Source organism: Conger conger, chromosome 13 (assembly GCF_963514075.1).
Source record: "Conger conger chromosome 13, fConCon1.1, whole genome shotgun sequence".
NCBI lineage: Eukaryota > Metazoa > Chordata > Actinopteri > Anguilliformes > Congridae > Conger > Conger conger.
The window spans coordinates 24977779-25004262 of NC_083772.1; the positions used below are offsets into that span (position 1 = coordinate 24977779).

General features: G+C 51.0%; 1 protein-coding gene across 5 annotated transcripts in view; it reads left to right on the top strand.

Annotated features, from left to right (window-relative positions):
• Positions 1-26484, top strand: part of dync2h1 (dynein cytoplasmic 2 heavy chain 1) — a 169881-nt gene that overhangs the window by 109796 nt on the left and 33601 nt on the right. For all 5 annotated transcript variants that reach the window (XM_061216771.1, XM_061216770.1, XM_061216768.1 and 2 more), the window contains exons 79-83: positions 5039-5149; positions 5983-6138; positions 8458-8533; positions 9188-9399; positions 10855-10959. In XM_061216771.1, coding sequence (XP_061072755.1) covers positions 5039-5149; positions 5983-6138; positions 8458-8533; positions 9188-9399; positions 10855-10959 — 660 coding nt within the window. The remainder of the gene's footprint in view (positions 1-5038; positions 5150-5982; positions 6139-8457; positions 8534-9187; positions 9400-10854; positions 10960-26484) is intronic.

Consider the following 26484-nt stretch of genomic DNA (forward strand, 5'->3'; position numbering starts at 1 on the left):
AAATGCATCCAGGACACCACGGCAACCAGCGGACGCGGCCGGGGCGTGCGTTCTTCCGGCCCAGGGCCCCTCGCTCTGTCTGTGCCCCGGGTCCAGGGCCCCTCGCTCTGTCTGTGCCCCGGGTCAAGGGCCCCTCGCTCTGTCTGTGCCCCGGGTCAAGGGCCCCTCGCTCTGTCTGTGCCCCGGGTCCAGGGCCCCTCGCTCTGTCTGTGCCCCGGGTCCAGGGCCCCTCGCTCTGTCTGTGCCCCGGGTCCAGGGCCCCTCACTCTGTCTGTGCCCTGAGTCCAGGGCCCCTCGCTCTGTCTGTGCCCCGGGTCCAGGGCCCCTCACTCTGTCTGCGCCCCGGGTCCAGGGCCCCTCAATCTGTCTGCGCCCCGGGTCCAGGGCCCCTCACTCTGTCTGTGCCCCGGGTCCAGGGCCCCTCACTCTGTCTGCGCCTCACTCTGTCTGTGCCCCGGGTCCAGGGCCCCTCACTCTGTCTGCGCCTCACTCTGTCTGTGCCCCGGGTCCAGGGCCCCTCACTCTGTCTGTGCCCCGGGTCCAGGGCCCCTCACTCTGTCTGTGCCCCGGGTCCAGGGCCCCTCACTCTGTCTGCGCCCCGGGTCCAGGGCCCCTCACTCTGTCTGTGCCTCACTCTGTCTGTGCCCCGGGTCAAGGGGCCGCAGGCCCTCAGGCGCCCCAGGCCATGTACCTCAGGCCCTGGACCCGGGGCCCGGCAGGTTTAGTAGCGCATGCCGTATCTTCTCTTGTGGGCTCTGGCGCGTTCTTTGGGCCCACAACGGTTACCCCCCCCTGCTGTTTGAAGCCCAGCAGGTTAGTTCTGTTGTGGTCACGGGAGGCGCACTCGCCCGTTTGTGCCTGGCGGTTTACAAAGGGAAGGCTGGAGGAGAGGAATTAACACCAGGAGCCAGGGCAGTTGGGTGAGAAAGAGAGACAATACCAAAAATGAAGTAGAAGGCAAAAGAATGCGAGTATTCTAACAGTGAGTGGCCTCTGTAGGGCATAACCTTCAAAGCCCTCTCCCACTGAGTCCCCCCTTTGTTAAATGGCATAAAATGAACAAAATCCTGGTTTGTTGGAAACATTTGTCTTTCTTTGCAGTGATAACATAAAAGTGTATTTTAGTATCAGCAGGAGCTGTTTAGGAACAGCTCCAAAAAGACAGATATCCTAATATACATGCCTATTCTTTGAACATATGGCCCTGCATGTGCCAATAGAGGGGGGTAGGCCTCTATATCACATAGCAGCAGTTGGTAATGGGATTAAGGGACTGAGCTTTTAACCAGAGGGATCTGTTTGTGATTCCTAGCTGTTGGGTTCATAACCTAAGTATACAGTTCTATGAATAATGTGAATGTATACAGTCATGCTCAGCTTTGTGAAGAGAGTTCCCCTTTATAAGGGTTATGTCAATAATAATGAGGATTAAGGGTTAATGGAGAGGTAAATGCATGATGAGGCATGACTCATGAATCATGCATGACTAGGTTATGTTGCATCTTCATCGAAAGGGCAAACTGCAGGTTTCGTTGACCAGCGAGATTTCCTTGAATCGGGGGAAGTCCACAGTGAGGACATTTTATCGCTGTTCAAGTTCCCTGTTCCATCAATCAAAATAACTCCTTTTTTCATTGTTTTCTATGAGCGGAATGCATTGGTGGATGTTGTAGACCAGTGCATGATAGTGCAAGCTGTCCACTGGAAAAGTTTGCCAGAGCTGAACTTTTAACATGCTGCAGTGTTGACGAATAGGAGACAGTAGTACGACCAGGGGAAGATTTTCAGTCCTTCACATTTTCAAACAAAATGGAGGAAAAACTGACTGTTTTGTAAGAACACGAGATCAAAAACAATATGTTCAAATGAGTAGGAGGGAAACAGTGAGGAGCACAATCACGACAACGAATCATCTCTTGATTTGAAATGTTGCTGTTGCTAATTACCACAGAGTGGGGAGCTCCAGTATATACAATAGTTACATCCAGGGTTTCAGATTCAAACACAGCAAACATAACAGACAAAGTGCCGCTGTCAAGATACGCCACCATTCCTCTGTATCATTAGGGAGAAAAAAGAAAATCGGTGCTGCTGCAGTCGAGTGCAGCTTTTTTATTTTCTATTTTTTGCATTACCTCGGAGTTATTACGGTTCTAAATATCTCAGCGATTTGCATAATAGACTGTGTCTTTATGTGACAGAAGATATTAAACAGAGATCTAACGCATACCCATGACTCACCGACTCTCCCGCGAGCGAGAAAGGGCACAGTCATTTATATCTGCCTACAAGCCCATGGCAGCTCCAAAAAACAGATATGTACAAACTGAAACAACATGACAGTCTGCTGAATTTCACTGTGAGCGCGCTCTCACGCGCCGCGTCGAATAATTGAGTCGCTTCCCCGTGTTTTGTATTCATTTAACTTTCTCCGTCTTCACGGAGGCAGGGCGTTAAAGGGGAAAAGGCCTCGGAATGAGAGGGAGGGAAGAAAAAAAATGACAGTTTGTGATGAGGTCACGGTAAATAATGGATTTCCCCCCATAAAACACGCCGTTTCTGGGCTTTTGAAATATTGCTGTGTAATTGAGCTGCACAGCCACTCTCAACACCTGTCACAGTCTTGCGCTGGGAGATTTGTGAGGTTTTGCGAAATGGCTGGTTCTTATGGGGCTGTAGAGAATGGCGCTATTGAGGAACGCTACAAAGGGAAGAGCTATATTTGCCGAGGGACAGGGAAGGTTCACTTTACTCCACTCGTGGCCTTTCCCTCTACACGAAGAGGCCTTCGGAAAGTACCCCGTCACTGGTGCCTGCAAGGCAGCAACCCAAAACCGGCAAACAATCTGGCGGTGTTAAAGGTGGAAAGGTCGAGACGCGTCATGATCTAGTTTCATGGTGGAAACACTCGCATGCATTGATTTTGTCAATCCGCATAAAAAATCAGAAATGATCTCCAAAAGGGTGAGATCAATTGGCTCCATAGATAATACGTGACAGCAAAGTTCATGTGGGGTTTCGCTGCTCCAGAGTACCCTTCTTTGGTTAGTTTCACTTCTGTTTAATAACCACAAGCTGACAAGAAATGATATCAGAGAAACCTCCTTTGTTCCATGTTATTTTCTCATTTCTGGAGCTATTGTTGGGGTCAATGGTTAAACTTTCCCCTCAGGACTGCAGTTTGGCCCCTGTCATCCTGTTCTGCCCTCCCAAGATAATGTCAGGCAAGATCAACCACATGGAGAAAATAAAACCGCACTGGAACTTCGACTAGACAGGCGGCGCTAGTTTATATGTTAATTTATTACTAATTAGAACACATGCAGGATGTTTTGAAAATGGTAATGTTGTTTGTTCAATCAAATGTAGGGTTTAGAATTTAATGTTTAATCGTTTTAATTCAAATTTGTTTTGTGTTGTTTGCGCAATCTGTTTCTCCGGTTGGTTGTGTTGGGCGGAGCCTCCTTCCTGCAGTGCCACGCGGGCGGAGTGTTGACCCAGCTGCTGAGATCAGTGGGCAGACAGCGGCTTGGCCAGCTCTGATGAAGGCCGCGAGCCTGTCATTCTCTCAAACCCAGTTTCCTAACGGAACAACCGCATTATGCCCTCCGGCCAAAAGCAAGTTTGTGTTTCCTCTGCATCCAGAGCAATATATTTTTTAGAATAAGAAGTTAAATAGATAGATAGACGGATGAAGAAACGCATATCGTGACTGCATTCGGATGCTGTTTCTGATACAGAAGAAAAGTGGTGCGAGTTAGTGTGCAGGCGTACGCAAACATGCAAGAAACTTATCAGCAGCGTTTCTAATTATGTCTTTGACAAGTGCTGGTGAGTTGATCGTTGTCAGTGACTCTAAATGGCCGCTGTCGCAGTGGCTCATGGCTGAAGTAACAGACCTTGGTGCTGGCATCATTTTGTTGCAGTTGCACACTGAGTGCCGGGGTTGGCACTCCCGGTCCTGCCAGAGCCGAGGTTGGCTGGCACACGTGGAGCGGTATAATTGGCTCGGCGCTCTGACGGGGGGGGGGGGGGGGGGACTCGGCAGGGGCTGTAGGATCGGCGCATACAATAGAGCCCTGATTGCACTCGCCTCAGAGTCACGGTCGCGGGAACTTTAGAGATGACGCGGCCTGTAGGCGTATCGCTCTCTCCGAATGCTGAATCTCGGGAATCTCGGGAATCTCGGGCCTCTGGGCGACGGGGCCGTTGGCATGACACTGAAAATGAGTCTGTCGAGTAAATGCAAAGTGAATCCGGTTGCACGGAGCTCTTAGGATATCTGCTTTTACCTCAGAGAGGGATATAGAAAGGGTTTCACCGACCACGGTGCGCTGATTTGACCGTCGTAGTGTGTACTGACCGGAGCCGGCTCCTTCAGGCGCACTAAAACGAGTAGGCAGGTAGTGTGTGTAGCTCTCAGGCTTAAATAATCAGCTAAAGCCAACAAATTGGACAGAAGCAAGGTCGGTTTCTCACCAATGTCACACTCTCTCTCGGTGACTAGAATACAACATCAGTGCATTAGACATAAGTGCAGACTCTAGTGCTTTCTCATAATAGGGAAAAGGAAGTGGAAAAAGGGCTCCACAGGGTGATGCAAATGCAGTAAGAAAGCCGCGTACGGCATACAAACAAACATCTGAGTTTGTGCTTCCTCAGCTTAGAACAAACAATTTAAAAGCTACTCCGGAGAACCTTGACTGAGCTGGAGACAAACAGCTTTGGCTGCCCATGCAAAGCAGGCAGCACATTTACCCTGGGCTTTCTTCAGGCTGCTGTCTGACAGGTCAGGGGTGAGTTGAGGAGAAAGCTAACCCATCAACAGTCCTGGGAGCGTTTGGGCTGCGAGTTTAAAATATTTTGGCTGTGAAATTAGCTACTCTTAATTCAAACTGTGTTGGAGCTGTGTGCATCAGGACCTCATCTGAGAGACTGCTGCTACTGTTTGCTGTCCGCCCTGAAACATAGTCTGCAGGCCACAACATTAAATCTTTTAGCGCTTTACTGAGTTTGTGTTTTATTTCCGGCCACCCAGGAACTGAACGTCCTGCAGCCCAAAGCGGGGTTCCGTCTGTGGCTCACTGCGGAGGTGCACCCCAAGTTCACCCCCATTCTCCTGCAGTCCAGCCTGAAGATTACATATGAGGTGAGAATTCACGAACCTTACAAGTTTCGCTTTTGCAGGAAATAGCCTACAGTACGTGAGCGTTTCGTACAGCGATGCCTACGTCTGAAATATACGAGGCGGTGGGTAAAACGAGCACAGTGACCTAGTCCCCATGGCGACAGCCTGCAGGCTCTGCCATGTGGTGCGTAGTGCATGTTATATTGTACATGGAGAATGTGCCTTGAAGTGCGCTTGCCCCCACAGCATTAAGGCTGCTTCTTGACCGTGCACATTGCTTGACAGGCCTTTTAGAGGATGTTTGCTTGCCAAGAACTGGGGCGTGTGAGATCCATACATAATTTCTGACATGGAGTTATTTCAGTCGTGTGAAGTGCCCACTTTCTATTATTTCTGACAGCTAGTCAGAATTCCTGAAAGCAATTTAAAGCCTTGTACCGGGTAAAAGCAATGTTTTATAAGCCAGCGCTTCCGTGCCAAATGAATTGTAACGTGTAAAACAATGCTCTTCGTTAATCATTTGAAAAATAACTGCCATCGGTAAGCAAAAAGGGCGATTGTTTTAAGCCGTCTTTCCGTGGCGAACGATCTCATTTGTTGTGAAGCGCTCCGGTAATGGTGCTCGCAGATCCGTAAATGGAAACGGGAATGGCGGGAAGCAGATGGGAGAGGGGGCTGGGAATGGGGAGGACTGATATGAAGAGACGTTCCGACAGGGTAACGACGGCACCGGAGATTTATCGATCAGCCCAAATGAAAGCCGGAATAATTTCGCTACAGCCAGTTGGAGATGGAAGCCGTAACGCTCCGTAATAACGACAGTGCGGGTGAATGTAATTATTATTTTTCGACAGGCACCTCCAGGGCTGAAGAAGAACTTGATGAGGACGTATGAGTCCTGGTCCCCGGAGCAGATCAGTAAGGGAGGACTGCTGCCCCGGGCCCAGTCCCTCTTCTGTCTGGCCTGGTTCCACGCAGTGTGTCAGGAGCGCCGGAACTACATCCCCCAGGTAGGCTGCAAGGCCACCCCCCTCTTGCCATGGACTACAACTCCCAAGTTGCCCTTTTTAACGATTTTCTTATGTAATACATTGCCGTTATCATTTGTTTCCCAGCCAATACAGGCTAACGAGGGTTACACTAATTATTGGAAAAATTGCTTTTAAGAAGTGTATGCCAACATTCTTAAAAATAATATCCCAGCTTTCTGAGAAGAGGGAAGCGTGCAGGATTAATGAAGGCGCGCCGGATTCTGCAGGGGCACAGTGTACTCTCATTTGAAGATGAGTGACAGTAAAATAAAGGGCTTACCTGCGCTCAGGTATAAGTCTCCCCCTCGATGGCTTCATCAGACACACGCGGCGTATCGAGCTCGACGTGTCCCTCCTCTTCGCCCGTGCGGAATCGGACGGGCTGCTGGAGCGCGGAGCGCCAGATCCGTCAGCCGCCGAACAATCCCGCCGAGGTCTCAGACTGCGGTCCCCAGAGACCCCCTTTTCTGTTACACGTCGCGCGTCGCCCGTCTCCCCGGCGACAATGGCAGGTAATTAAATACGCACTCCGCGCCGGAGTTTATCTTTAGACTCTTTTGCCCTGGCAAACACACAGGCGCACAATTAAATGATTAAGTCCCCAATTAAGCATTTTGGGATGAAAAGGCTCCAGTGGTTCTGCGGTTGTAATTAAACTCCTTGGTTAAATTTGCACTGGCAGCCAGGGCGCCTGCGTTTATTTAGCAAAGGTTAATTAGACACCTTTTACAGAGACATGATCGCACCTTAACGGCTCAGCGTGGTATAGATCTCGCACCGAATTATTTTTTCCGCTTTAAAACATATTTCGGGTCTTTCTTTCTGCTCCCTTCACCACTCTGCGGGCTCACCTCTGAGGATCCTTGGATTTTGATTACCTCTGTGGGAACGCCCGCTGGGGTGAAATCGGTCGAGGGTGTTGCGGGGTCTAAAAAGGCCTGATGTTGTCCTACTTAACTGCAGACAAAGGAAACCTTCGTATATGCAGAGCTACAGTGGCTTCTGCTTGGTGATCATAATGCCGTGCATTATTAATGCAAAAGACGAATGGCTTTGTCTCCACGCCAACCATAGCCGGCAAGTATAGATATAAAAGAAGAGGGTACATGGATGTTGCCAGGTCTGCAAATGGCACCCCGCCCCACCTCTTCCCAGAGCATGTGGTCGCACCACTCAGACCAGCGGTTGCACAGCGAGCTGGCTGTCTGCAGAAGCCACGGGGCCCCAGGGCCCCAGGGCGTCATTCAGATTAAATGAGATTGTCCCAGTCCTTTCAACGCCCCCCACTCCCCCCCCAGAGGAACATGGTCCCAGCCCATCTGTCCCCATCTGCAGTGTCGGCATCTCAACCCGTGCGTTATCCCGGAGGTCAGGTGTCTGACATGTGAGCACAGTCCCAGCTCTGCAGGGCGTCGGCATGTGCCTGACCCACGGGCGGGAGCTCCGTCTGGCGCCCCCTTCAGTGCGGCACTGGCGCTGCGTGTTCAGTGAAGTCCGTTTATTAAACGCAACGCGTCACGCTTTCAATAAACATCCCCTCTGTATTTGTGTATTTATTTATTTATTTTTTATTTTTAAATATTGTACGTGAGGTCTCATCTTGCCAGGCCAGAAGTGAATTAACCTTAAGGTCATTCCAATTACAATCCGCCATCGGATTTGCGGCTGATTGATAACAAAGTGCCAAACTGTAAATAAGGCCGAGGAGGATTAATTTGGAATTCATTATTGTAATAATTCGGAAATTAATTTTCGGCCAGGATTTGCATCATAAATGAGTTTCCAGTTTAAGAGCAGCGCAGGGCAGGGCTTCCTGGGAGGCACAGCTGTGCTCTCTGTCTGCGCTCAGTTGCATCTCTCCATCTGAGATTCATTTCAGCGCTCATCCCCCCTTCCCATACGGGCACCGCAACCCGCTTCACTTTCAAATGTGTCCTCTGTGTACACCCAAGGTAGCAGTGGGAAGCACGTACCCTGTTTTTACGCAGCCCTGTTTTGTTTGGTGCGTGAGCTTTGTCCGTTTGCTCATAAAGAGCGGCCTGTAGCGTAGTGGTTAAGGTAAATGACTGGGACACGCAAGGTCGGTGGTTCTAATCCCGGTGTAGCCACAATAAGATCCACACAGCCGTTGGGTCCTTGAGCAAGGCCCTTAACCCTGCATTGCTCCAGGGGAGGATTGTCTCCTACTTAGTCTAATCAACTGTACGTCGCTCTGGATAAGAGCGTCTACCAAATGCCAATAATGTAATGTAATGTTTGATTTTCTTTTTTAATCACGTTTATTTCCCCTCTTTCCAGGGCTGGACGAAGTTCTACGAGTTTTCTCTCTCGGATCTGCGCGCCGGCTTCGAGATCATCGACAGGCTCTTTGACGGTTAGTGAAGCGGACTGGAGCCTCTGCCGTCTCCAGCTCATCTCAGAGTAAACATTATGAAGTCAGAACGGTTTTCGTTTTATTGTCAGGGTGAGCTTTGATCTGGTGTTGTTATAGTGAGCGGAGCTCAGATCTGCTTGTCTTGGAGAGACTCTTCTATCTTACAGTACACTCTATCAGAAGGCATTATTCCTTCCCATCAGTCACAGCCTTTCCCACCCTCTGTTCTTATGGACATGGACAACAAAGGAAACCTTAGTATGTGGAGATGTATAGTGGCCTTTTCTTGGTGATATTGTAATGCTGTGCATTATTAATGCAAAAGAGATTAATGGCTTTGTCTCCACTCCCGACTGTAGAAAGTATAGCTACTATAAAGATGGAGGGTACATGGCTATTCCCAGCTTACCGAAATGATGATAAATGTAATATTATTTTTCACAGCTTTTATAAATCATCAAACAGGGGTGAATGTTAAAGTGAAAAAGTAAATGATGAAGTGACTGTTAAAGTGTAAGATGAAGGTGAATGGTGGAGAGTAAGGTGAATGGTACAGTGAGTGTTAAAGTGTAAGATGAAGGTGAATGGTGGAGGGTAAGGTGAATGGTACAGTGAGTGTTGAAGTGTAAACCAGAGCCTGGCTGCTGTGTTCAGGGGCGAAGGAGATCCAGTGGGAGTTTGTGCACGGGCTTCTGGAGAACGCCATCTACGGTGGACGCATCGACAGCCTGAGCGACCTGCGTATCCTGCGCTCCTACCTGCAGCAGTTCTTCAGCTCCAGGCTCATCTCCGGCCCCCAGGGCCGCGGCAAGAAGGGCCTGGCTTTCCCCTCCCAGATGAGCCTGCCCAACTCCTGCAGCATCCTGGTCCGTGTGCTCGGATAATTAGCATAATTAATACACAATTCTGCCAGTCATAGTTAGCTTAGCTACCGTGTTCAATTACACTCTTCCATTAGCAAGATAAGATAAGGTTGTTGAAGCTTCAGACAGCTGTTCATATGCATATTCAGGTACTATTACCTTTTCAGAGAGCCGTTTTTACAGGTCTTTAAGTGCAGTGCAATGTGTTTGTGGTTGAGTTAATCAGTTAGAGTAAATGAAGCAGTCAGTGTGCTGCAGACAGCATTGATTTGGCAGTCGTGAGGCAGTGAGCTGAAAGCGAATTGCCCACAGAGGTCTGAGAGTCGTCTCGGGACGTGAGCGGTGCGCTCTGTGTGGGCCGAGGTGTGTCCCTGAGAGAGGGGTGGAGGTGGCTCTGCTCCAGACTGAGAGAGGGGTGTAGGTGGCTCTGCTCCAGACTGAGAGAGGGGTGTAGGTGGCTCTGCTCCAGACTGAGAGAGGGGTGGAGGTGGCTCTGGTGCTCCAGACTGAGAGAGGGGTGGAGGTGGCTCTGGTGCTGCAGACAGAGAGGGGTGGAGGTGGCTCAGGTGTTACAGACTGAGAGAGGGGTGGAGGTGGCTCTGCTCCAGACTGAGAGAGGGGTGGAGGTGGCTCAGGTGATAGTCCAGACTGAGAGAGGGGTGGAGGTGGCTCAGGTACTCCAGACTGAGAGAGGGGTGGAGGTGGCTCTGGTGCTGCAGACAGAGAGGGGTGGAGGTGGCTCAGGTGTTACAGACTGAGAGAGGGGTGGAGGTGGCTCTGCTCCAGACTGAGAGAGGGGTGGAGGTGGCTCAGGTGATAGTCCAGACTGTGAGAGGGGTGGAGGTTGCTCAGGTGTTACAGACTGAGAGAGGGGTGGAGGTGGCTCTGCTCCAGACTGAGAGAGGGGTGGAGGTGGCTCTGGTGCTCCAGACAGAGAGAGGGGTGGAGGTGGCTCTGCTCCAGACTGAGAGAGGGGTGGAGGTGGCTCTGGTGCTCCAGACAGAGAGAGGGGTGGAGGTGGCTCTGCTCCAGACTGAGAGAGGGGTGGAGGTGGCTCTGCTCCAGACTGAGAGAGGGGTGGAGGTGGCTCAGGTGCTGCAGACTGAGAGAGGGGTGGAGGTGGCTCAGGTGCTGCAGACTGAGAGAGGGGTGGAGGTGGCTCTGGTGCTCCAGACTGAGAGAGGGGTGGAGGTGGCTCTGGTGCTCCAGACTGAGAGAGGGGTGGAGGTGGCTCGGGTGTTACAGACTGAGAGAGGGGTGGAGGTGGCTCAGGTGTTACAGACTGAGAGAGGGGTGGAGGTGGCTCAGGTGCTGCAGACTGAGAGAGGGGTGGAGGTGGCTCGGGTGTTACAGACTGAGAGAGGGGTGGAGGTGGCTCAGGTGCTCCAGACTGAGAGAGGGGTGGAGGTGGCTCGGTGCAGTCCTGGGTCAGGCTCTCACAGGGGTGTTGTGTTTCAGGACTACCGCAGTGTGATTGAGAACCTCCCCGAGGACGACAGACCGGGGTTCTTCGGCCTGCCCGCCAACATCGAGCGCTCCTCCCAGCGCATCGTCAGCACCCAGGTACGGCTCCTCCACCTTTACCCCACCCCTCCCCCCAAACCTGCTGCTCTATTCTGAAACAGGGGCTCCTTCCAATCACTTCTTTTCACCTCCATCGTCCTTTCCTTGCTCCTAGCTCCACCCAATGGGGAGGGAAAAAAAGCAAGTGAGAAAAGGAGGTAAAGACGGAGGAACGGAGAAAACGTGAATTAGGCAAATGGAATGTCCTCACTCCTTCAAACGTTCGTTCGAATCCACGTCAGTTACAGACGTGCCAGATGCGTGGCAGAGAGAGGTGGATCAATCATTTTTATGTCACGCATTCTGCAAATGATACGCTCATGTTTTCTTGCTCAGGAAAACTTTGGGAGCTTCCAACTTCAGCATCTAGCTCTTAGAAAGAACATGGCTGTGAATTCCTTTAAAGATGACAGACCTGGATTGATTTCCTTGTCAGGCAAAGAACCAGGAGATAGGAGGTAAAAACACGTGATTGGAGAGAGAGCCCCGGGTACTGATCCGAGGCTCAGAGGCTGGTGACAGATTCAGCCCTGAGATGGCAGATAGCTGAAGCCGATAAAGCAGACGAAGGCTGACGTAGATAAGGGCCCCCGGGGGGCCGGTTGGGGATGCTGGCCTCCCTCCTCCTCCTCCTCCTCTTCCTCTTCCTCGCCCTGCTGCGGGCGTTTCGGGGCGCGGGTGGGGGCCGGCGGGTAAATCGCTCAGCGCGGGCGGGCCGGGGGTTCTGGGAGAGTATGCGCTGAGCCGGCGCATTCCACGGGATCAAACTCGCGGGCCACACTGTTAGGACGGGGACGGGGGCTCTGACGCAGGCGGGGGCCCCGCTGGAACCTGCGGGGCCAGAGAGCAGAGGTTTCCTGTGGAAAACGGGAGCTGTCCAGGGGAGGCCCTTGGAGACGGGAGAGGCTCCGCGCTGACAGGGAGGTGCTCTACGCCCAGAGGCTGGAGGATAACAGTATGGGAGACCCCCTTGGCCTTTTATGTTCGGCTGAAGCCGACTGCTCTCTTCTTAGGCCGCTGCAGAAAGTGTTAACGCGCTCTTAAGCGTTGAGTGGAGGTACAGTGAGGCAGAGTGTGTGGAGTGTGTGATAGGAGCTTTACGTACAGAGCGCTGTGGTGTGGATGGCCCCTAAGCGTGCTGCTGTTGTGTGAAGCTGTCTGCACATCAACACTGCCTGTGCCCTGGGTCACAGCGAGGAGGCGTGCTTCCAGGGAGCTTATCAGACTCATTTAACTGGGCCTTTTACTGGCCATATCAACCGAGCGAAACTGTGTATGTATATATGTGTGTGTGTGTGTGTGTGTGTATGAGTACATGTGTGTGTGCATGCATGTGTCGTGTGAGTGTGGGTATTTGTTTGTGTGTGCGTGCGTGCGTGCGTGTGTGTTTGTTTGTTTTGTGGGTATTGTGCTTTATTGAATCTGGGAATGACTCGGGGAACTAAAGAAACAGCATTGCTTATAGCAATAGGATTAGCTGTCAGCACTGAATTGACGTTGGAGGCTGAATTGAACACTAGCCGGAGTGCCAATCCGTTCAGGCTGAACACAGTGCCTTTTGGATTTTTAAAAGAAAGTATAAAGAAACCGCAGTCAAGGGAGCAACTTTTGGGAACAGAAGTGAGCTTGGCATTGTGTGCTTCTGACGAGGGTCAGGCTCAGGTGGTGGAGGTGACTGGAGGTTAACCCCTCTCAGTGCGTCACACCTGACAACGCTGTGCACCGTGCTCACAGAGACCTTCTCTCTGAAATGAGCCTGGGTACGCTGTGCACCCACCACCGTGCTCACAGAGACCTTCTCTCTGAAATGAGCCTGGGTACTCTGTGCACACACCACCGTGCTCACAGAGACCTTCTCTCTGAAATGAGCACAGAAACAGCAGCATTAGAATACTGTAAGTGTTGAAATATGGGAGTACTTGGGTATCTTTCCTGATACATGCTTTTTGACTCATTGCGGCAGAAATAATTGAACACATTTATTGTTCATTCAGAGGCTGGATGAAATGCACGGCCAGAGAGAATGTGGCATCAGAGAGAGTTAATGCTTATTGCTGTACTGCCTTTGTGTGCAGCAGAAATTCACTATTATTGCTGTCTTCTTTTCCCTATCGTTCCCATAAGCACGCACACACACACTGTTCTCTCCCTGTTCAGATCCGTTTCCCCCGCACCCCTGTGCCTGTGTTATGCTGTGTACCGTATCCATCCTGTGTTTGAAGGCCACACACATTCTTCATTTACACTGTGTCTTTTTTCCTGGGGATTTGTGACTTTAATTAGAGCTTTTACAGCTGTGCGTTTTAATTCATTACAATTACAGGGGCCGATACAGTGGCTTTCCCCGGCATTGTCTCTCAGTTTATTACGCTGATTTAGACCTTTTGGGGTTTGGGGCCTATTTTAAAGCCATTCAGGCAGATTGTGTTAAATGTGTGCATGGTGGTGTATTTAATTTATTTAGCGAACTTGTTCCAGGCCTCTCTTTATTAGTTCTCATCAGTAGAGATGTGGTGCCTACTGTAAATATAAACATCACATTGTAATGAGACTCTCGTAAGTTGAGACATAACCGCCAAGAATTGCTTTTCTATTGTCCCTATTCATTTTAGGACTGCTACCTTGAATTCAAAAGTAATTACAAATGCATTAATCTTTTTTTCAGGTGTCTTGTATCTTGAGGGCAGTTCTTTTTTTCTTTTTCTGCAGCATCATCTTTAATGAATTCAAATCCCCAGGTTTAGTGCACTTAAGATTCCTTGTTTGAAAATGGGAGGTTTTCGCAGTCGTTTGTTGTCAGCTGTATGTAACAGTGCCTGGATGCGGTGAGTCATCTTTACAGACAGGTGCGGGGGAAAGGCGGTACGTCCCCGCGCTGTTGCTTTGGGGTTAATGACAGGCCCTCGAAGACCCGGCACATGTCAACACCTTTACAGGAAAAGCAAAATGAATGTTACTTCCTCTCCCGTCTCTCCTGGGGGGAGAGCGTGGGGTTTCGGTTCCCTGTGCGCTCCGGTCCCCTCTAACCGCACGGAAAGCACTGGAGTGGCCACGCCCAGACCCGCGGCGGGAAGCCAATAAAAAAACAGCCAGGGGTCTGCGGTGTGTGCCTGGGATACAGATGACGGAACCGCACCGGCGAAATGGCATTCCCCGCGAGTAATTAATGGCGCGCGGGGACGTATTAGCGTTCGTGTCGCGCGGTGACTAAGACAAAGTGGCGCTGGCTTCCCGCCTAGGATTCTCACCGCGAAATAATTACACGTGTTTATCTAAGAGGGATGTGTCGGGATCAGGCCGTGATGGGAGTCGGCATTCAGACCTCCGCCTGCTCTTCCCGCGGGAAGCCCGACGAAACGCAACCTGAATTCCCGGTCGTTAAGGAGAGCGGGATGGGCTTACTTCCCGAGCTCTTGGAAGATCATTACGGCTCAAGTTGTTGCCGAGTGTACGCACGCGTACGTGCTTATGTATTCATGTAGTTTTTGTGAAATTTGCATAGGTCGGGAGGTCGCCGCTTGTGCTCCTGTGCGGCGACGGTCCGGAAACGAGCCCCTCTGGCAGAAACGGAGGCTGCCGAGCGCAGCATAATTTTTACAAATGGAGGCCGTTATCAAACCAGCGCACAAGCACGTGCCTGTGTCCGTGAGGCAGATTCCACTCTCCAGTGCATCTTCACTTCTCAAGACGCTGCTAAATCCCTGCCATTCAAGGGCACTCAGCCATTAAAACCAGCTATTTATATGGCCGCTCCCTCTCGTATTCTAAAATGGTTGATTTAGCTCTGCTAGATTAATTTATTTGTATATCGAACTGAAGAACGGGAAACCGAGCGGGTTTAGACTCAACACTGACCGCCGTGCCAAAATTTATTCTGCCTTCAGCTAAAGATTTCGCAGGACATGTTCAATCCAAATGTCATTTTTCTGCCTCCTGTTTCTGCCATTCTGGGATTCTACTTGTAGTCGTGCCTGCCCTTAATTCACTGATATATCCTCCGTGCCCATGCCGAGAGCACTACAGCTGAAGCGGGCGCAGCTCTCACGGTGGGCTAAGTGCTGTTTTCACTCGTTGACAACATTCGGGAATGTGGAGGTCGCTGGTAAAATTGTGTCCCTTCACTGTGGTCTGCCAGTCATTGTCAGCTGCCATTGGACCGTTGCCCACTCTTGAACTTTTTCGTTGGCGCCGGCCCACACACGCTGTGTGTTTTGCCTCTCCGTCCCTCGCTGGCACCAGCCTTGAGGAGCAAAGCAGAGGTCGAACTCTCATTCTGCATAAGTGCCTTAAACGCATTACTTACTGCATGCTAAACGGGAGCGAAGAGTCCGGCGGGATTCGCGCTTAAAGCCCGTCGCTAAATGGAAATGTTCGGCGTGACCCCCGGTTCATCGGGTATTCCATAAAAATCGAAGCTCGGACGTGCTTGTTTCTGTTCGGTTCGGCCGCTACGTCGTTCTGACGCCGCTCGGACGCGTTTGAAGAGCGCTTGACGTTTCACGCGGTCAGACGGACGGGAGCCCGGCGGGCGCGCGCTTCCCACGCGGCTCTCCCCGACAGAGCGAGACGCCGCGGGGTAGCCGACGCAGAGCGGCCTTCTGAAGGCGTGTTAGCGCCGCCGTCCAAAGCGCCCGTCTCTCCCGGGCAGGGAAACTGAAAGGTGAAAGAGCGAGTGGCCTCCCTCCACTGCCCGCCCACGCCCCTCTCGTCAGAAAAGGGCGCCTTCCAAACCCGCGGTCTGATTCACCGCTCACGGGAATGTGAGCTAGGCGCTGGGAGTATCGCGGGAATAAAAGCCCTGCTGCTGGCGTGGGCCAGCGGCACCGGAGGTGGACGTGTCGTGGTCTTTAGCGCGGAGGGGCGACCCGGGCTCCGTGTAGCAGTGCCGCGGCGCTCTTTAGCAGGACCCGCAGTGTCTGGCACCAGTACCGCGGCCCTGCACAAAGCCCATGCATTATTCAGCTCCTGATGAAACATGCAGAAATGCACCTCGCGCAGTATATATATGCATACGCTTCATTACGGGGACATCAGAGCGAGACGCGGGTTAAGTCCAATAATGTCATTTCGAGGGAACGGATGGTAGCGGCTGGGGTCTGGGGACGTGCTGAGGCTGCTCGCTGGAGCTCAGAAAGGCAGTGAGGAGAGCAGCCTCTGGAGTCATTACTGACTGTGTGCTGGGTGCCGGTCTCTAAACACAAAGCGCATTGAATATTTAACATTCACACAGTCAAGATTCAGCGCCATCACTTTCATTCAGTTTCAAGGAGTTCACTTTCATCTTTACACCGTCTGCATGCCAGGCATTATTAGACTGCTCTCTCCGCTCCAGGAGGGAAGGAACGTTCTGTGTGTGTTTGTGTGTGTGTGTGGGAGTGGGAGTGAGTGTGTCCATGTTCATGTGTTTTTGTATGCATGCATGCGTTTGTACATGTGCACGTGCAGGCTTGTGTGTGTATGAGTGTGTGTGAGTGTGTGCTTGTGTGTCCAAACACTTTTATGGTGGGGGTACGTGTCTGTGTACGTGTGCACGCACTTCAGCATATGTGTGTGTGTTCACATCAGTGTGTATAAAGTGTTTAGGTGTGTCTGTGTTGTGAGCTGTAAGCTGATTAATAAACATTTTCTTCCTGCAGTTTTAAGTTTGATTCAGAATATTATTTTTATGGAGCTCTTGATGGTCGTAATCACAGCTTTGCTCAAATTGAGGTTCATGCAGAAAAAAGTGCTTCTATTAACGATGCAGGACATCCATATACACCCTACAAACACACACACACACTAATACTGCACACAGGCACACACATAATGCTTTAATGTTGAAGGACATAAGCTCACCTGATATTCAGTCTCCGAGGCGCTAAGTGACAGGGTCCTTCAGGCGAATCCTTGGCCTACTTCCGAAGCTGAAGATCTAGTTGACAGTCGAGGGTCCTTGTGAGCCCATCTAGTGCTCAACACCTCTGAGTGCAGGCAGCTGTGCTAAACAACCTGAGATTAAGTGTTATTGCCTTATATATCCCTGTATATGCCTCTTGTTATTTATCCCCTGTTCAGATGGTCGTTCACGTTACTTAGCTGAGGACGTTTATTTATTTATGACGACGTGTAGTAGTCATCTCCATTACACGGCGTGCGTGTGTGTACATATGTACATGCATATTGAAAGTTTGCCATATTACCACCATTACTCATGATGGCAATATCCCTGTTGTCCTCTCCCCCACCATAAAAATGAAGACTTGCCCTGCAAGCCTCTGTCGGGCCTGATTGCATTTCCCAGCATGCAGATGGTGTCCAGCTCTTCCAAAGCAAAGGCGGTTACCAGTGGCGATGGAGCATCAGGAGAAAGCTTTGGGGGAGGTCAGGCCAGTTAATGCCCTTAAAGAAAAGCACTTTGGAGATGATTGTGCGATTTGTACGCTGGCACTTCCCGGGAGAGATGGACCCCTGTGAACGGGATGCTGACACACGCATCGAGCACGCGTGTGCATGCTTATGCTGTGTGTGTATGTGGGTGCTTTAGTTTCTGCCCGTGTGTGTTTATACAAACGCCCTTGCATGTAAATTTGAGTGTGTTGGTGAGTGTGTCCGTGCGTATTTGTGCATTTCATCTTGTGTGTGTGCGTGTGCGTGCGTGCGTGCGTGCATGCATGAGTGTGTGAGAGAGAGTCTTGGTGATGAGGATTATTTATTCTCTTTTCATCACTTTTGTGATGCTGGCCGTGCTGCTCTTTATTTTGCTACCCTGAGAGTAGCCTCCTGATTGCATTTATGTGTGTGTGTGTGTGTGTGTGTGTGTGTGTGTGTGTGTGTGTGTGTGTGTGTGTGAGTGAGTCTGTGTGCAGTTATCATCAGAGGCAGACCCTAACACTGATACATTTCAGGGCAGAGAAATTGCCTGTAACTGGCATCCAGCCGGTTACCTGTCTTCTCTGAAGCCGTCGGTAAGAAAAACGATACTCTGTCACCGCTGTCCTCAGACCACTCCTCTGTGGCTGCATATTCAGGGTGTGCCATTCATTTGGGACCAGACGGCAGTTTTGCACATCTGTAAACGTCTCTCGCAAGGAAACGTAACGGCACTTCATTAGCTAATTTGCGGTGGAGCCGTAACAAGCTGACAAAGACAGAGGGAGGTTGTGCGCAGTGCTACTCAGACCTGTCCTTACCACAGGTCAGAATAATCCATCTCGTGTGTGTGCCGTAAATGAAGAGTCCTCTGACAAGACTGTGACAGGGTTGTGACTTCTTTGACCCTTGGGGCTCTGTTTTCCTGAATCAGTGCCTCCGGGCGCGTAGGTACAGTGAGTGCCAGTGCCTGTAGGCCGTAGATAGAGAGTGTTGGTATTTTCATGAGCAGAGGCAAGATGCGCACAGCTCAAAGCGTGCCACGCAGGTGAAAAATGGGCTGGGTTATGCTGAATATGTCATCAGTGGGTGTGTTGCACCTGGATTCATTCATAACCAATGAAATGACCTGGTTTCATTCCCTTTAAGAGCTGTACAGGGCATACTGCCAGTTCCAGTAGTTTACAGTACCGCTGCAATGGAAGACAAGGATAAGGATATACTAATCAGAGGTTTCTCCCAAGACCTTGTTTAGCGGGAGGTGCAGAGTTGGGTTGTCACTTAAAAAAAAAAAAATTGAGCCACAAGAAATTAGTTCAAATTTTCTTCAGTCAGAAATGTAATAAAACGTGTATTATGGGTCAGTTTTCAATGGCATGGCTTAAACTGAGTGATTTCTTTTAGAAGGGAAGAAAACAGGCAGTTGCAAGCGACATTCTCCTTGGTTATTTTGTCTCCACAAATAGCGTGACCCACATATGAACTTTATTTTGGGCTACATATAGATGCCCTCCAGACAAAACAATAACATGGTTTGTTGTTGCTCAGTATCAGCATCTTTGATATTCACTGCTCTCAGATGATGTTAAATTAGCTTTGGAGGAGATAACTAATGCAAGTAATGCATGTTGCTTACATATACTGTACTGGCACAAATGATAGAAACACTGCAGTTTAGGTCTCTTTTATAACTTTCTTCTGTTGTTGTTTCTCAGAGCTATTTTAATCTGTAAAATGTGCTGGAAACAGTTATCTTAATGACATGACATTCGTTCTCATCAGTAATTTGAAATAAAGTAGACAAGCTAAAAAACTGTTTTCTTTGCAGGAATATTATCGTTTTATATATAACTCGTTCAAGCTGATTATAACATTTCCAACAGTAAGACACATTAGGCTGCTCAGTTATGTTGGCGTGAACTAAGACAGATATGATTTATGATAATGACTTGTTTAATTCAAATGCTAATTATTTTGTTCATTTATGTTCATTGTTGATATTACATATTACATTTCTTATGCCAAAAAGAGCAATTGCTGCCAAATATTTCCTTAATCATCAAACTCTTTTTGTCAATGCGGTCTATCAATACTTTGTAATACTTTGTAATACTTTGTAGCTATCATTTTCACTGCAAGTTGCATTTATTGTTATTCTTCTTGTTTCCGACGAGTGTAAGAAAAATAATGAAACGGTACCCCGGGGACCATGGTGCAGAGCCACAAACAATTAAAAACAAATAAATACAGGAATTAAAATAATGAAAAAGAAAAATGTCAATTAATTATAAATGCATAAGTGTGCATTTGTCCCAGCTTGCGTGATTTATATCAATACCAAATTGGACAGCATATGATCCATGAGAACCGTGGATTGGCTTTTGAATAGGCTGTGAACATGCACGCATTGGCATGTTAAAGTCCGCTGTACACGGGTCTGAGGATGCGGGAGGCAGCGGTGCAGATCGCAGACGAGACTGACGTGAAGGTTTTGACTGGCACACCCCGACTGACCGTCCTCCCACTTAGGTCCATGGCAAATCACAAATGTGCCAAATGGCTCTGGCACGTCACAGTCCATGAGGAAAACACCACTTCACCAGTGTGACGGCGCCCGCCTGCCAGAACATGGAGCCCGTTAGCTCTGGTGCTTCTGACTGGCAGAAGGCTCTTTGCAGGGGTCGGATAGGGAACGTGCAGTTTAGACAGGAGGCAGGCGTCGTTCTCCTGCGCTCAGAAAGTGGTCCGGGCCCTCGTTTCCCCCTCGCTCTGGGCTCGAAGCCTCCTTTATTAAAATGCACGCCGGCGATGGAAAAGGGGAACGTCGTGTGCGGAATACCTGAGCGGGAATTGGGCGCGGGAGCTGAGCCGCGTCAGCGGGAAAAGCGGCTTCAGAGGAGCTAACCCTCTTCCCTCTCTTCTCCGGGCCCGGGGCCACGCTTTGATCGGGTCCCTGTCCTCCCCGACGGCTCTGCTGTGTGCACAGCTGCAGCGGAGAATGATGGCGATGATGATGATGATCTTAATGATGATGGCCGTATGACGGATGAGGTAGAGAGGTGGCGGGGTCTGCTGAAGATGAAGATTACACGTCTCCCTAATGAAAGAGGCACGGTTATGTTCATCGCGGGGAAGAAGTGCGGTTTCTTGGCAGTGGATTTGAAAGCAGAAGGTTATTTAGGGAATTGGTATTGATGGGTAATCTCAAGATTAAAAGGGGAAGTTACACCTTATTAATACAATAGATTCATTATCGGGAGAGAGAGAGAGAGTGAGAGTGAGGTGTGTGTGTGTGTGTGTGGGTAAGGGTGTCTGGGGCTCTGTGCAAGTTATTGAGTGTGTGTGCGTTTCTGTGTGTTGTATGTGTGTTGTCTAACATGCTGTCTCTGGGAATGCTGATGTTAGGCTGTGGAGATACAGAGCAGTGGTGTGTGTGTGTGTGAGTGTGTGTGTGTGTGTGTGAGTGTGTGTGTGTGTGTGTGTGTGTGTGTGTGTGTGTGGTGTGTGTGTGTGTGTGGTGTGGTGTGTGTGTGGTGTGAGAGTGAGTGTGTGTGTGTGTGTGTGTGTGTGTGAGTGAGAGTGTGTGTGTGTGTGTGTGTGTGAGTGAGAGTGTGTGTGTGTGTGTGAGAGTGTGTGTGTGTGTGTGTGTGTGTGTGAGTGAGAGTGTGTGTGTGTGTGAGTGATAGTGTGAGTGAGAGTGTGTGTGTGTATATGTGTGTGTGTGTGTGTGTGTGAGTGTGAGTGTGAGTGTGAGTGTGAGTGTGAGTGTGAGTGTGAGTGTGAGTGTGAGAGTGTGTGTGTGGTGTGTGTGGTGTGTGTGGTGTGTGTGTGTGTGTGTGTGTGTGTGTGTGTGTGTGTGTGAGTGTGAGTGTGAGTGTGAGTGTGAGTGTGAGTGTGAGTGTGTGTGTGGTGTGTGTGTGTGTGTGTGGTGTGTGTGTGTGAGTGAGAGTGAGAGTGTGTGTGTGTGTCCCTCACTCTGCACTGCACAGCTCTGACCTCAGCTCCTCACCGCCTGCCCCCTGTCTGCACGCGCGCTTGACGGACAGCTGGAGAGATAAGGGGATTTTTGTCAGAAAGCAGCCTGTGGCGCTGGGCTAGTCATTTAAATATGCTGCTGCAGTTCCCCATTACAGCTGCTCTGATAACACGCTTGTTTGGTCTCGCAGCAGTCCCCCTCCGTGTGGGCGGCAGAATCAGAGCAGACTGTCCTCAGGTCAGTCCTGCAGTGGGGCGCCTCCGCAGGGCCGAACGACACGTCCGTGCTAACCCCCCCTCCGCCCTGTCCTCGCAGAGGTTCGAGCGCCCTGCCCGCGCACACCTCCCTGGGGTGAGGGGGCGCGAATGGGAGCACGTCCCGAGAGGACGGCTCCGGAGAAAAACACGGGGAACAGAATGAACCCGTCTCTCGCCGCACAGAAAACAGAACGCGTGTCCTTCCTCTGCGCTCTGCGTTTAGGCGGGTTGTGAGCGCGTGCTGTGGCTGCGGAAGCTTCCGGGCTGAACACCGCCGTATCCTCGAATGAACCGGGCCGGCGGAGTCCCTCCCTGAGATCTCCTCTCCGTCTCCCTCAGCGCAGATATTCAACAGAGAGGGCTCCGCAATTAAAGCCAAAGTAAAAGGCAATATTGGATAAGTGGGCAGCTTATTAAGCTCAAAATGAATAGTGTCTGGTTGAATTACAGTAGAAACGTGTCCGACCGTGTTAATCTATAAATCAGTGGAACCAATGGAAATGTAGTTTGCAGGAATTAAAGACATCATAAAAATATGCACGACGGCCATTGCATAAAAGACAAATTGGGTTTCTTTCAACGAAAAACTATCAAGCAAACAAAACGCAGTGCGGGGTCTTTTATGTGTCTGGGCTGCACTTTGACAGTGCTCTTAAATAAAGTGGGTATTTCAGACATTAGCCCGCTGGGTGGCTGCTTGACCGGGGCCCTGTGGCTGTCATTAAGCAGCCCATTGGCCGCCTGGCAAAGCGCCATGTGTTGAACTGGCCAAATTGCCAATCAGGCTCCCCAGCAGGTGGTCTATTGATCCCACAATTCATCTGGATAAAAATACTGCCTCTCATTCCACCGCGACTCAGCTGACAGTCTCCACTGTGAGCCCTCTGAGGCCGCCGTCTAATGCCTTACATTACAGAGCTAATGCAGTACCACACCCAGGTCAGTTAATGCAGGGCTCTGTACAGCACCCAGGTCAGTTAATGCAGGGCTCTGTACCGCACCCAGGTCAGTTAATGCAGGGCTCTGTACCGCACCCAGGTCAGTTAATGCAGGTTCTGTACCACACCGAGGTCAGTTAATGCAGGGCTCTGTACAGCAGAGGTCAGTTAATGCAGGGCTGTGTACCACACCGAGATCAGTTAATGCAGGGCTGTGTACCGCACCCAGGTCAGTTAATGCAGGTTCTGTACCACACCGAGGTCAGTTAATGCAGGGCTCTGTACAGCAGAGGTCAGTTAATGCAGGGCTCTGTACCACACCGAGATCAGTTAATGCAAGGTTCTATATAACACCTAGGCCAGTTAATGCAAGGTTCTATACCGCCCCAAGGTCAGTTAATGCAAGGTTCTGTATAGCACCGAGTCAGTTAATGTTAATGCTGTATGACTGAGGTCAGTGAATCCAGGGTGTTGAATATGTGTATAACTGAGCTCAGTGAATACAGGGTGTTGAATACGTGTATAACTGAGGTCAGTGACTACAGGGTGTTGAATGAGTGTATAACTGAGGTCAGTGAATACAGGGTGTTGAATAAGTGTATAACTGAGCTTAGTAAATACAGGGAGATGTACTGTGCTATGGTTAGTCACTGAGGTTAGTGAACACATGGTGCTGTGTAACCACAATACAAGTTTTCACACTAATGAGAGACCAGCTGGTGTACATCTCACAAAAACAAAAAAGCTGAGCTGCTTACTGTAAGGGGAAAGTTCTCTCTGACGGTGAAACAGTGGGTGAGAGAGAGTACCTGAGCCGCTACATGCTGGTTTTGCTGGGCGTCGGACACCAGCAGCATCCCATAATGCAAAGGAGGCTCCTCCACAGCTTGTTTCCTGGTGGAGAGCTTCTTTAGCTGCTCAGGCTAGTGACGGGCGAGGCCCACTAGCACAGGCAGGTGAAGGATCTCCTGCTGGTGCAGAGCAGCAAGTGGAGCGAAGCGAGGGTCGAGCGTGGGGCAGGAGGGGCACGGGGGCACGCCAAAAATAACTGATGGACACCACGACGGCCCCTGTAGCCGGGCTTGTTGGGCAGGTCAAGTAACGGCCTGAGCTAACTGGAGATTAGGAGCTGATGGATCTCCCCGGAACCTCCCTCCCGCACGCGGGTCAGGGGAGAGGGAGCCCCGCCGGCCTCCAGGAGGTGACAGGAGCCATTCCGCTGAAATACGGCCTCCCTCAAACCGCAGCTCCGGCCGGGCGTGTCCGAGTGGGGGTCCGGAGACCTCCGGCACGAGGGGGGAATCGCAGCCTGACCGAGCCGGGAGGGCCCGCGCTGGGTGGTGGGGCCCACGTCCGGGGGGCACGTGGTCCCTTTCCGAAATGGCGGGCCCATGAGTACGGAGACGTGGGAGTCTTATTTACCGGTGGAGGGAGCACAGGGGCCACAGGGGCCACTCCCCGGCCCGGGGCGGGCTCGGCTCACGCTGTGTGATTCACGCCACCTGACCGCACCGCACCCCCCGTACCGCCACTCAAATAAATAAATAAATAAATAAATAAATAACGACGGCCGGTGGCGAAAGGCCGTTTATTTTTAGCAGGCAGGGATGTTTCCTGCGGGGACACCGGGGCGAGGCGCGTCGCGGGGAGGGAGTGAAAAATGCAGTTGACAATAGGAGCGGCCCGATATCAATGAAATCGGGCAGGCTAATAAAGAGAGCGTAAACCGCTGCGATCGCTCCCACCCCGCCATCCTTACATGCTAATGAACTGCGCCCCCCTTTTTATTTATTTCATTTTTCGTGCGGTGGGGTGCGGGGGGGGGGGGGGGGGGGTGGCGGCGGCGTGCGTTTAATCTCGCAGCCATCCCTTCTAAATCACCGGCCTGCCTCCCAGCAGCATATTCAATGGGCGGCCAATAAAAAGCGCTTTAAATCTGTGAGCCGGAACGTAATTAGAATTTGGTTGTCAGCGATGATGCAGTGCGCGCCCCGAGAACTCTCATCTCCTCCCCAGACTTTTCTTTTTCAGCTGGGGTCAGCAGGGCGGGGGCCCTCCCCCGTACGCTGCGGGTTTATCTCGTTATTTACCTACTTTTGGCTGGCGGATGTGACTGCGGCTTCTGACGGACAGTCTGCTCCTGTCTCCGGCTTCAGGGCGTATCGATCGCTGCCCATGCCCCGCGTTTGTGTTCCCTTCATCGCCTGTATGATGTGATGTGATTTTTTTAATGTATGTATCTGTTTCTCAGGCAGCCCTTATCTTCAGGGCTGGGGTGGGGGGGTGGGGAGGGGGGTTACAGAATGATTTTGGTTCAGACATGATTATTATATGCAGGTGCTGAAGCGCAATACAAATGGGCATATAAACGGCCCTTAGGATGCCGTTTCATTTACTAAACCAATATTAACATTTTCTGTATTAGCACGAAGCGTGAATGCAGAGTGGTTGGGTTCAGTTAGCATATAATGCTAAGGGTGGATGAAGTTGATGAAACAGGGCAGTCTCGTAGCAGGGCGAACTCTATTTGGTCTGGCAGTGACATTTGTGAATGCAAATATTTAATCAGCCAATCATGTGGCAGAAACTGAATGCATAAAAGCATACAGACATGGTCAATATGTCAGACCAAATGTCGGAATGGGGAAGAAAAGTGACTTTGTCTGTGGAATGATTGTTGGTGCCAGACAGGGTGGTTTGAGTAACTGCTGATCTCCTGGGATTTTCACACACAACAATGAGCAGCAGATCTGCGTAGTAAATACAATCACTGGCCTGTTGATTAACTGGGCAATGAAGCCCATATTACAATACATGGCCTGGTGGTTGGCAATCAGTAATTTTTTTTGTGCTAAGGAAAAAAATGAATGCTGAAATGATGGTTTTGTTTCTTGTGAAGACGAGAACAAGGAGTGTTCTGTTCGCTGCGGTGGGCTGGCTCTCTCCCCTCTCCCCTCAGGTGTTGAGCAGAGACGAGTGTCTGCGCTGAGATCTCAGGTTTAAACAGGCCGCTGTGCGTCTGAACCGCAGCCAAAGACAGCGAGGCCCTGCTTCACTCGCCTCCTTCACTGTCCCACAGCTGCTTATCCCAGCCCAGTAATCCGGGCTCTTTACTGGGATTTAACGCCTTCATGTTTTTATTAGCCGTCCCCTGCCGGTTCTGAGGGCCTCCTCAGGTGCGCTGGCCCAGTCCCATCATGCACTGCTCACGTGGTCGGCGCTTGGGAACGGCAGGCCGGGGATCTCCCGTCGGCGAGCTGGAGCTCTCTCTCCGCGCACGCAGTGTCATGCTCCAGATTAGCTCTGTTTTTTTATTGCCCCGACAGCAACATATCACATTTAACGCCCAACCCTTCACCGCACGCGGGGGCCAAGGGCAGGGGGAGCGGGGGGTGGTAGGTCCCCTCATTGACTTTGGCAGTGCGTGTGGTCGATAGCTAATCTGATTTAACGTTAATAATGCAGTCGCCGATCACGTCCAACACTGTCAGTCTCTCCCACCAAACCCACCTCACCCCCCCGGTCCCCCCACCTCCTCCCGCGGTCCCACCCCGGTCACTAGAGGCCTGTCGCGGTCCCACCCCGGTCACTAGAGGCCTGTCGCGGTCCCACCCCGGTCACTAGAGGTCTGTCGCGGTCCCGCTCTGGTCACTAGAGGCCTGTCGCGGTCCCACTCCGGTCACTAGAGGCCTGTCGCGGTCCCACTCTGGTCACTAGAGGCCTGTCGCGGTCCCGCTCTGGTCACTAGAGGCCTGTCAATGTCCCACCCCGGTCACTAGAGGCCTGTCGCGGTCCCACTCTGGTCACTAGAGGCCTGTCGCGGTCCCACCCCGGTCACTAGAGGCCTGTCGCGGTCCCGCTCTGGTCACTAGAGGCCTGTCGCGATCCCACCCCGGTCACTAGAGGCCTGTCGCGGTCCCACCCCGGTCACTAGAGGCCTGTCGCGGTCCCACCCCGGTCACTAGAGGCCTGTCGCGGTCCCACCCCGGTCACTAGAGGCCTG